Source organism: Myxine glutinosa, chromosome 2, assembly GCF_964187855.1.
Source record: "Myxine glutinosa chromosome 2, kmMyxGlut1.1, whole genome shotgun sequence".
Classification (NCBI taxonomy): Eukaryota; Metazoa; Chordata; class Myxini; order Myxiniformes; family Myxinidae; genus Myxine; species Myxine glutinosa.
The window spans coordinates 123,792,610-123,804,152 of NC_136262.1; the positions used below are offsets into that span (position 1 = coordinate 123,792,610).

Consider the following 11,543-nt stretch of genomic DNA (forward strand, 5'->3'; position numbering starts at 1 on the left):
TTGCAGTCTTATGGTCTCGCGCCACCAAATATTCTATGGCCATTTGGCAGCCATCTTGGATTTTCACTAAAGTGTGAAATTCAATTTTTATTAACACCTAATCACATAGAGTAAGTTAATTTGGACCTATCATGATGAGAAAAAGTCATACAACAATGATATTGGTTGGAATCTGGAAATATTGAAAATTGGCACGTTTTGTGATTTAGGGGGTAGGGGTAGCTGATCATGCATAAAACATATTTTCTGAGAACTTGGGTATATTCCTGAAGATTTGCTAATGAAGAGGAGGGATCTGGGCAAATTTTAAAACTATTTTGAAAGAAATTGACCAAAGAACAACTTCACAGTATGCAATTTAGTGATTTGGAAAAATCAAAATGAAGGCGTTTTTCAGGCATATTTTTGCCTTTTTGCTTCAATAAAACCACTTATAGATATGCCATACACCCCAATTTGGGTGAGGATTGTTGTATGACTATATGTTATAAGGTCATAACCCTAGAGACCTTTAAGACAGCCAGATATAAGTTCTAGAGCTCAAATATTAGAAAACACCAAAAATGTAGGCGGCCATTTTGAAAAATGGCCACAAATCTGGTCCAAACCATTTCCCAAGCTGGCAACAAGACTTTTTGGGTTCCTAGAGGTCTGGGCTTTCAGAAAAACATTGTTGCCAGCTTGTAACATGAGTGTACCCCTACCACCTTTTCTAGGCCACTTTTGGGGATATGCCTCCAGACTAAATGCCCTTTAAGAAACAACTCCCACTCAGCTGAAGAACCTTCAGTAGAACGAGTTTCCTGCAACAACAAGATGTCAACCTTGTTGCACTCGATTAGTTGTTTAACTTGCACTTTACGAAGAGACGTGCGACCACCGTTGATGTTAAGGCTGGCAATGCAGAGTTTCATTGTGATGGGGCACCGGCAGGACATCAGCCATGGTCTTTGAGTTCGCTCCGAGCACGACTTAGAAATTTCCTTAACCGGTGACGAGGGTCTGCAACGTTGTACCGATCCGGTCTAGAAATCATTAGTCGAGCCACTTGAATGAAATCTTCTAGGACTAGAAAATGATCTTTAATTTTGACCCCCTTTTTGCGAAAACTTTTGTGTAAGAAGGCGTGAACGGCATCAGGAGATACTGAGGAATAAACCTCAAGGTTGTGAGGAGGAATATCGCTGCCTGTGTCACTTAGGGTCGAAGCAACAGAAGATGTTCCATCAGACTCGTAACCCATGCTGTCAACCACAAGTTCCCGCGGTTCTTCAGTAGCAATTTGTTCAGATGCTGCAGGTACAGCCACCTCCAGATCACAATCAATTTGTACATCCGGTGCATCGATTTTAACTGTGGCATCTGTGCATGGTGGGGGTTGGGAGAGGGTCTCATCGACTCCACGAGGGATCTCCGGTTCATCAAGCACAGTGGGAGTAACAGTTTCATGTGTACTCACAACAGGAGTACAGGGCTGCTCAGGAGGTGAGTCCTTGGGAATGGGTTCAGATGGTTGTTTGGCAGGTGTTCTTGCCGCTTGCGCATAGGAAGGAGACCTCTTGGGTTTCACTTGATTGTCTAATTTGGTATCAATTGCCCGCTTCTGTGCTTTATTCCGGGTTACAACCGTGAAGCCATCATCTGCATCATTCGTCCCTCCTGGGTGAGCATTTTGCGAAGGAAGTGATTCCTGTCCCTCAGGTGAAGAGGAAGAGTCCCGTCTTTCAGGCGTAGGAAGAAATTCCTGTCCTTCAGGTGGTGTGGTGTTCTGATTGGACGTGGAATTAGCATCAGGGAGATTATTCGGACAATCCCTCCGCAGGTGTCCATGCTGATTACAGGCATAGCACGTCAACACCTCTGTTGTTGCATACATTTGATAATTGTAGTTATCATGTTTTATCACGGATTTAACATCAAGGTCACGACGGTTTTCGTTCAAAATCATAAATAATTGACGTCTGAAGGAATAAACGTGTTTATAATGATCGTCACGGCACCGTAAGGGAACAATTGAAATGCGGGACACGACTGTGCCAAAATTACGAAGAGCAAGCTCGACTTTTTCGTCTCCCAAAAATGGTGGAATGTTGGAAACCAGAACTTTTACTGATGGCGAATCAAACGGTGAAACTGGGATGAAAATATCGGGCTCAACGGATAAACCTGATTCCAAAACACCCGCCACCATAGCTTGCTGTAAACCGAAAACAACAACTTTCTTGTTCATTCTCGAAGCTGCGAGGACATTTTCAGCTCCGATAATTTCACCGACGGCGATAATAATCGCTTCGACCGCAACATGAGCTGGAGGAACGCATGTGAGGCCATGCTTCCTGCTTAACGATCCGAACGCGGTACTGCGAGGACGGAACCTCATCATGCCGGCCTGGGCCGTGATAAATATAGCGACGGCAAAGTGAGAATGTGATTAATTCAAACAACAGTTCTCGTCACTTTACACGAAGCGATAAGAACCTGCGGCTGCAATGGAAAGCAACGAACTCACTTACCATCACCCACCGCATGCGCTCTGTCTCTCTCTCGTCTCGAGGAAGGGAAGGGAGGGAAAATATAATACAGGGGAAAAGTTCGAGCACCGGGGAGGATACACGATTATGAATGAAGTAACGATATGAGAACAACAGGGGGGTCGTGGGGGCGAGGGAAAGGTTGAAATAATGAGGGAAAACAGCTGGAACACTCGACAGCCAGAGCAACTCACACCTCCCCGAACTGCACAACCGCCATCTTGCCACGCCCAACACACGAACGGCCAGCAGGGGGCGAGAGAGAGAGAGAGAGAGAGAGACGGCGACACAGAGACGGGGATGGAGAGAGAGAGAGACGGCGACACAGAGACGGGGATGGAGAGAGAGAGAAGGGAGAGAGAGAGGCAGACACAAAGACACGCAGCTGCTGTCTGCAGAGGGATGGTATACCTACTGTACAACAATGTGGAGTCATCTGCAAATAGGAAGATGGGGTTTCTCAGAGCATCAGAGAGGTCATTAATATCGTCTTGGTAAAGAACACACTGTGCAGTGCCAAATATGTCCAAAGTTTCCATCATTATTTCATCAACATGCTTGCTCCCAACATTGCCATGCCTCTCTCAGGTTTTCAAACTCTATACATATATACATATATTGCAAACTCTATACTAAAAAAAAAAAAACATTGCCTCAAAACAGGGAACCATGAGTCATGGGACCCGCAAGGCTAACCCCCGCTCTAGCGGGGAAAATGGCCTTAAAACGATCATTCATACATATATTGCATCAGCAACATGCGGAGATGGATAGACTAGGTTGGAACACCTATTTGAGAGACACAGGCAAAAGCCAGACACAGAGAGACAGTGAGAACCAGAAGGAAGGCAACTATACAGCTGCAAGTACTTCCTAACTGATCAAAACTCATGCAGGAGGATCAGGTGATGACAGAACTGTTCTACTTCCTCGCTAATTACAATGTGGAGGAGCTTGAAGTATCAGCAAGAAGAGGAAGTGCTGTCCTATCTCATGATGTAAATGTTTTCATCTTGTACATTCTGCAATCCTGTAATTGGTAACTAAAAGACCTGGTTGTCAGCCACCAAGAGGTTCTACTGCAATGCCTCAATTTATAAAAATGATTGGTATCTGAAGATGCAAGTTCCGAGTTTATGCCAAGTTTAGTGCTTTTTACGAATACGCAGGTTCACCAAAACAATTTCGCCCTTGCCAATCACCATTCAATGAAACAGGAAACACTGCTATCATATTCAGTTGAGGGGTAGGTACATGTTAATTGCCAATTTTGTCACCTAACATGTTAAATACCAATGTGAATCACCTAACATGTTAATAACAATGTTAGTGTCACCTAACATGTTAATTGCCAATTACAATCGCATATTATAATTGCTTAACACTCGAAGAATAGGCATCAAAAACTGCTTGAAAGCATCAATAACTCCAACTTATATTTCACTGAAGTTTCACAAATCAAACAAGAATAATGCTTCATATGAAGGCTACATTGTACTACCAGTGCATTTGAAGGACATGCATGATGAGGATGCTGTTACGATACATGTGCGGCTATCACATGAGAAGTATCGATTGCTTAGGTTTAGCATGCTAAGCAGACTGTGCTTCCCCTCACCCACCCCAACAATACATATTTCACTCATTACTCTGACTATCCCACCCCCCTCAATCCACTGAGATTGAACATATCAAACACCAACCTTCTCCTTCTTAATCTTGTCCTTTCTGTGTTTTTCTTTGTCAAAGTGACCCTTGTGTTTGCTGTAAAACACAACAACTTTTATTAATGCTGAGTTTCCTCACATTGGTGAAAACACAAATAAAACAGAGTAATTGTAGTTTTATTTGACTTAGCCTTAAAGTAAAGAGAGATAAAAGAAGAGAAAATGAAGAAAAAAAGGAGAAGAAAAAAATTAACTAGAACTGCCACTTTATAACTGCTGGCAGTGATGACCGGTTTCCTCCGCCTTCCCACTTTCATACAACCCCGCTTTCACATTATAATTTTTTTCTCCATAAATTTATCCCTAGATGATGCTCGAGAAACTTCATCCTGATCCGATGAAGTTTTGTGCTTGGCGAATTATGACGTCATAATGGAGGCACCTATGACATCATCATCATTAACATATGTTATTCTGCATGGATAGTTCTTTACAATGAGCCACGTCTCGTTTTTTTTCTGTGCAGCACTTTTGGAGATATAGAGGTGCAAAGTTTTTCGGTTTTTCCAAGATGGCGCCCATACCGCGTGACCTATGACGTCATAATGAGCAGTAAAAATTCTACAGGAGGCGCTGCTCCTATGGTGAAAATTTATTTGCAATCCAATGGTTGCAGAGAAAATCCATACTCACGTTCCGTGCAGACAATCACGGTGAAAATTTAGTGCCAATCGGACCAACAGTTGCAAAGAACATTGATTGTAAAGTTTTCGGACTTGAAAAAAGTGGTGGAATAAAAATTAGGGGAGAAAAATTCGAGAAATAATAATAGGTATTCCTCTACATTGTATGTAGAGGAAACCTAACTAGAACGACACTCTTCAACGAAGCTTCGATGTTGACCGATAGGCTTCTGCCCACATTATTACATCATTATACATACTTGTACCAAGTTTGTTTCAAATCCCTTCAGCCGTTCTCAAGTTATCGCAGTGATGAAAACCTATCACGGGGACAGATGGACGGACAACCTGAAAATACATTGCCTCCAACGACTTTGTCGGCAAAGCATAAAAATGTGTTGAGGTAAAAACAAAGTGGAGTTAAGTTACAAGAAAACCAAAATATATATAAGTTGGCCTCCAAAGCCGGCTATTGACTGGGAATTCTCCATGCAGTCTTTCAATATTACATGTGAACTGTCATCCACTTACAAGGCCTTCATCCACTGTGACCTGCCTCACACCTTGCTCACCCTGACGCCATGGAAACCAAGGCCTTCAAAATCATTTTTTCTTTTATCTCCCGTGATGAAGCTAACCAAGTCTCTGGGCCTATTACTTTTGACATTGCAGACAAGTCGGTGGTCTCTCGGTCTTCTACAACCTTTTTGGTCTTGCCACCTTTGCCCTATTCATGCTCCGTCTCCCCTCCAAACACTCTCCCCCCCCCTTCCGGATTTCTACAGGGCGCACATGGTCTGCCAGTAATCCACTTCTGGTGAAATTACAAAGATCCAGGCTCACTGCTCACATCCGATATTCTTTCCTTTGTACTCTCGCCTGTGGAACCAACTTTCTCCATCTGTTCAATCTCCTCCTTCCCTCCAATGCCTCAAGACAGCTGTTCACCACCATCTTAGGAAATCCCCCATACACACCCACGACCTTTTCTCCACTCACTGACCTTCCCAAAGCCCACTTCTTCCCGTGTTTCCAGGTTATTGGGTTTCTCCCTGCTCCCTCCCCCTCCCTTTCGATCATTTTTGTTCAATTTCTGCTTCTTCCCCAGTTTTTATTTCCACTCCTGTGACTGAGAATTGGTGCCTGCATCCAGCTTGTTCATTCAATGTCCTCCTACCCCTCTCGCTCTTCCCAGTGTCCTATCTTCTGCCAAATCTCCTATTTGGTCCCTTTACCTTGCTGATAATGTTCCCACTTCCACCCTCTTTCCAGTTCTTTTTGTTTCATTATATCCTGGTCCATCCTGTGTTCTAGCTCCTCCACAAGGCTCAACTCTGTATGAACAACTATCGGGGACGCCTTTTTACGGTGGTTATACCACCCGACGCTAGTCAGGGGCCAAATCTTCCCTGCTGCCTGGATTAGTCAAGGCAGCGCGGTCACGGTCAGAGCCGATCGGTCCCCATGGACCGGCCCTTCCCCTCTCGTTCTGTCTGTCTGTCTATATATTGTTTTTCAACTCACGACTTAACTTTACTTACATCACTTGCTCAAATGTGCATCAAAACAGTTTTCCTGCCAAGACTTATCAAGATGTAATTTAACCTTCTTCAACCAACACCAAAATTGATGTCGAAGCTTACAAACCTTCTTGCAGAATGAAGCATAGGAATATTAAAGTTTCATCAACCATGTGAACCATCCCTGGATGTAGCTTGCCCCACAACGTCACCCACATGCTGCTCCCACCTACGCACCATCTTGGGCACCCCACCCTATGCGCAACATTGGACTACGTCCAACCACCCTGGAATTCACCTCCACATGTGCCAACCTCTCCACCGTAGACACCGCCACACCACACAATGAATGCTCCCCCCGCCCCACCATGGCCACAGCCTGCCCTTGCGCAATTTCAGCCGCTTAACATGCCACCTTGGATGCCGCCAGCCCCACGTGTCACCTCAGCCGCAGTCTGCACTCATACCACCATGAACGCCGCACGCCCCACCTCGGCCACAGCGTGCCCTATTGCAACTTTTTTTCACCGCACCACTCTATGCCTGCGCTATACGTTGGCCACCACCTGCCCCAACTCCACCTTGGCCACCACTAGTCCTAACTCCACCTTGGCCGCCACTAGTCCTAACTACACCTTCGACAATTATAGGGGACCCCCCCCCCCCCCCCTTTGTGGTAGTTGTACCCCCCAATGTAAGTCAGGGGCCAAATCTTCCCCATTCTTCCCTGCTGCCTGGATTAGTCAAGGCAGCGCGGTCACGGTCAGAGAGCCCATCGGTCCCCATGGACCGGCCCTTTACCTCTCGTCTCTGTCTGCCTGTCTGTCTATATATTGTTTTTGGCCCCATCTCCCAATGGTAAAGAATCATTCAAAGAATTCTAGTATCCGGATCTTCACCAAAAGCAAACCAATTAGTCCTTCCCACTCACCCAACTGGTCCACCAAATTTTGTCCAAATCCATCCATAACGTTTTAAGATACCCTGCTCACAGACAAACAGACAGGAGTGAAAACATAATCTCCTTCAGTGACAGAGGTTACCTTTGAATCAGATGTTTTACCACCGTTGATGCACCGTATTTTACACCACCTTATTTAACATGTTAAATTAGTTATTCGTGCCTGTTGTTTGCTTCCCTTATGACATCCCTAAAACAGTCAGTTTCCTGTTTAGAATGATTTTCAATTTTGTTTTCCTTCCAGACAGATAGAAGACAGACAGACTAAAGCAATTAGTGTGCATGCGTGCTCGGAACGAGAGACCACACAATGTCCTAATCAGAAATGCGGTTAGCACAAGCGTAGAAAATATCGTAGTTTTGGATGGGGGTGATCTGAAATGGTGGTGAACATCTGTATAAAAGACCTGGAGGGAACAATGAGATTGAAGAGAATGTGGAAGTTGATTGTGCAAACAGGAAAAAAGAAGAACAAATGAGTGGATGTGAACAGTGATTATGGATTTTTGAGATTTTTGCCAGAAGAGGCATAATGGTGGATCGCTTGCATCCTGTAGAAACCTGTGGCCCCTGGAAAGAGTGGAGTGTGCAAGACTAGAATTGAGGCAGGAGAAGACAGAAACCATCGACCTGTCTGTGATGGCAAAGTGAGAGACCCATAGACTCAGTTTCATCTCTGGAGATTCCCATGATCTTTGAGGCCTTGGTTTCCACAGCGTGAAACTGAGCAAAGCGTGATGTAGGGTTGCCAGCCCAAAGTGGAGAGCAGTACTCCATCAAGCTGCGGATGAAGCCCTTGTAGCTGGATAAGAGTTCAGATGTGCAAGGGAAGGACTTTGTAGGACGGAGGATACCCAGTCGGCCGCTGGGTTTGGTGTCCAATGTTGAAATGTGGTTTGCCCAAGAAAGATCATGGACGATAGTGAGACCGAGGAGTAAACTTCACACAATGCGGAGCATAATCACCTCCTGAATGATGCTAATATGGGATTGAAAAGAGTGTACATTGCTCTCGCATTCCAGAGTGCATGTGTAAAGGTGGAGAAGATGGCCATTGGTGCGAAGTAAAAGAGGATACAGATGGTAGAAGTGGCCGAGGTATGAATGCTGGAATGTTTCGGTGTGGACCACCTATCCGCAGATTAAGATATTCACCACTTTGAGCAAATGGAGGTTGTAAACATGATGGCTCCAGGGCAAATATTGTAACGTTTTTCTCATTCATTCATTGAACACAAACAGATCACGAATGAGATTATGATTTGGAAGTTTGTTTGGCAAGGCAATATTTATCCGACCTAAGCATAACTGCCATGTCCTGCAATGAATAATCATCCTGCTGTCTGGGAGAAGGTCATCCTTATTAATGTGCAAATGGAGTACAATCATTGAAGAAACTGGAAAAGATGATCTTGATGAAAGATGGTCATGTATTGCGATCACTGCAATGAGAAACAAGCTGGTTGCATATTCTGGTGATCCTTATTGTGATGTCAGAGTTTGTCCATCTATCTGCTGGATGATCGAACTGTTGCCTCTCATTGGTTAATAAGCATATTGTAGTAGATGGACCATCATGTTGTCAATCATAACAGATTGAGACACTTCTTACATTCTGAGAAGCAGCACATTGTACCATCCTCCTGGGATATTGTACTATTGGTTTATCGTCATCAATTATATGATTAAAAACTTGTCACTTTGCTATATAATGGGAATATTTTCAATAACAACATTATTTATTCACACTTATCCAGCCAGAGTCCAACAATGTTTTTTTTCCGCAAAAAGGATCACATCTGATAGGTTGTGAACCGGTATCAACTTGTATACCTCGATATTACTTGCGCCTTTGCCACATCTCCTTTCATCGTTACATATTACAATCGATGAACAACTATCGGGGATGCCTCTTCGTGGTGGAAGTACCCCCCAAAGCAGGGTACAAATCTTCCCCATTCTTCCCTGCCGCCCGGATATGTCAGCGGAACGCACTCACGGTCAGAGTGCCAATCGGTCCCCATGGACCAGCCCTTCCCTCTCTCGCTCTGTCGTGCCCCTGATTTTGTGCACACAGGGGTACACCATCCTAGATGTAGGAGATATCTGGCTGTACAACAACAACATCAACAACAACGTGTGTGTCTGTCTGTGTGTGTGTGTGTGTGTGTGTGTGTGTGTGTGTGTGTGTGTGTGTGTGTGTGTGTGTGTGTGTGTCTGTGAATGAAAGAGGGATAGAATTGTGAGGAACAGAAATGAAAAAACGAGATGTGTGTGTGTATCTACAGACTTGGCATTTAATATGGAATTTTTTTTTTTCTTGACTTGGGTTTACTTCCTTCACTCAATATATCAATCTGGTGAGTTTCTTTTACACTTTGGTGATTTAATTGTTAAAAGAACCATGTCACTGATTGTCTGTCGCAGCAAGAAGTCAACAATAGGATTATATCACAGGTGGCGTAGCAAAATGTACGGACAGGTGCATTTGATGATTGGCTTCACAGTCGGGTATACAAGGGTTGTTGCGTTCTGTATTAGTGGAAAACAACTGCTGCACGTCTCCAAAAGTTATTGCCGCTTCCTCTGGAGATGGTCCGTCAACTCGACAATGCTGTTTGTCATGGAGTGGTGGCTTTACGAAATTACGGCATGAAACAGCGTGCTATTGCTCGGCAGTATGGCATCACTCAAGGTCAGGTGTCAAAGATCCTGAAACGAAATGCTCAGAGAGGTGTCCCTACTCCAATACCGAGGCTAGGACGTCCCCGCAGAACCACGAGGGATGATCGCCAGCTGCACCGGTTAGTCTGCAATGGCCGTACCAAGTCAGCTAATCGGCTTAGGGCTGAGTGGCAGCAACTGACAAATGTGCCTGTATCCAGAAGGCTAGTCAACCAACGACTGGTTCAAGCAGGCTATCGTGCCAGGCGTCCCCTGAGAAAGCCACGCCTGACCAGACAACACCGCCAGCGCCGATTGCAGTGGGCCAGAGAGCACCGTCAATGGCAGCCAGGACACTGGAATCACGTGATCTTCAGTGACGAGTCTAGATTTCTGGTCTATCGTCAAGATGGCCGCGTCCGAGTGCGCAGACAAGTGCATGAATCCTACAACAAAGATTGTATAGTGCCAAGAGTCCAAGCTGGAGGTGGTAGGGTGACCGTTTGGGCTGCTTTTCACGCAGGGGGCAAAACTGACCTGGTTGTTCTGAATGGAAACCTGAACCAGTTCAAGTACAGGGCCATTCTGGAAGAAACATTGCTTCCATTTGCTCGTGCAGCCTTTCGAGGAAACTTTGTCTTCCAAGATGACAATGCACGGCCTCATCATGCTCGCACGATCCAACACTTTCTGGCTGACCGTGGTGTAGAGCATATGGAGTGGCCTGCCATGTCCCCGGATATGAATCCGAAGGAGAACTTGTGGGCAGAATTAACGCGTCACTTGGACCAGCAGCCGACCTCTGTGCGTGAATTGCAGCAGGCTATTGTCACTGCATGGCAAGCGATTCCTGTCCAAACCTTGGCAAATCTCGTGAACAGCATGCCTCAACGTGTACGTGCTCTCCTGAATGCTCGTGGGGGTTACACGAAGTACTGAACTGTAATTTTACTGTCCGTAATCCCAGTCATAATATAACTTTTGTTTTTGTTAAAAAAAAATGTGGCTAATGTGCAAAATAAAGATACTTCTGGAAAACGTACAGAAGTTTTACACAGTACTGTCCATGAATTGAGTTCGATATCAGTTTACATCACTTTCAAGGATCAATTTATTTGTTTCGAAATGTCAAATGTGGTTTTTGTTTCTTTTAAAGGTCACATTAACAAAATCTAGAATAATTTCAACATAATTCCAATGAACTTTTGGTTGTAAGACATCTTGAAAAGGAAGTTCACCCCCACAAAAAAAATATTCCATATTAAATGCCAAGTCTGTATATATATATATATGTATAGTTAAGCCCAAAATTATTCATACCTTACCAAATTCAGAGTATTTTGAATCATGTTATTTGAGGAATTCGTTTCTTGTGGCTTATGTTACATAAGAATGTGACAAACAGCTGAAAGAATCACTGCAAGAGACATTTCAAGTAATACATTGTTTCATGGGTATTTTATTGACAGATTTACCAAAAATGTCATGTCCAGAATTATTCATACCGTTGCTTAGAT

The 11,543-nt window shown here is 44.3% G+C and overlaps 1 protein-coding gene across 2 annotated transcripts in view; it reads right to left on the reverse strand.

Moving 5' to 3' along the window:
• The window catches only part of LOC137421302 (DNA topoisomerase 1), a 111,313-nt gene that overhangs the window by 64,671 nt on the left and 35,099 nt on the right, over positions 1 to 11,543 (reverse strand). For both annotated transcript variants that reach the window (XM_078771614.1, XM_078771616.1), the window contains one exon: positions 4,235 to 4,295. In XM_078771614.1, the coding sequence (XP_078627740.1) occupies positions 4,235 to 4,295 (61 nt within the window). Of the gene's footprint in view, positions 1 to 4,234; positions 4,296 to 11,543 lie in introns of those variants that run through there.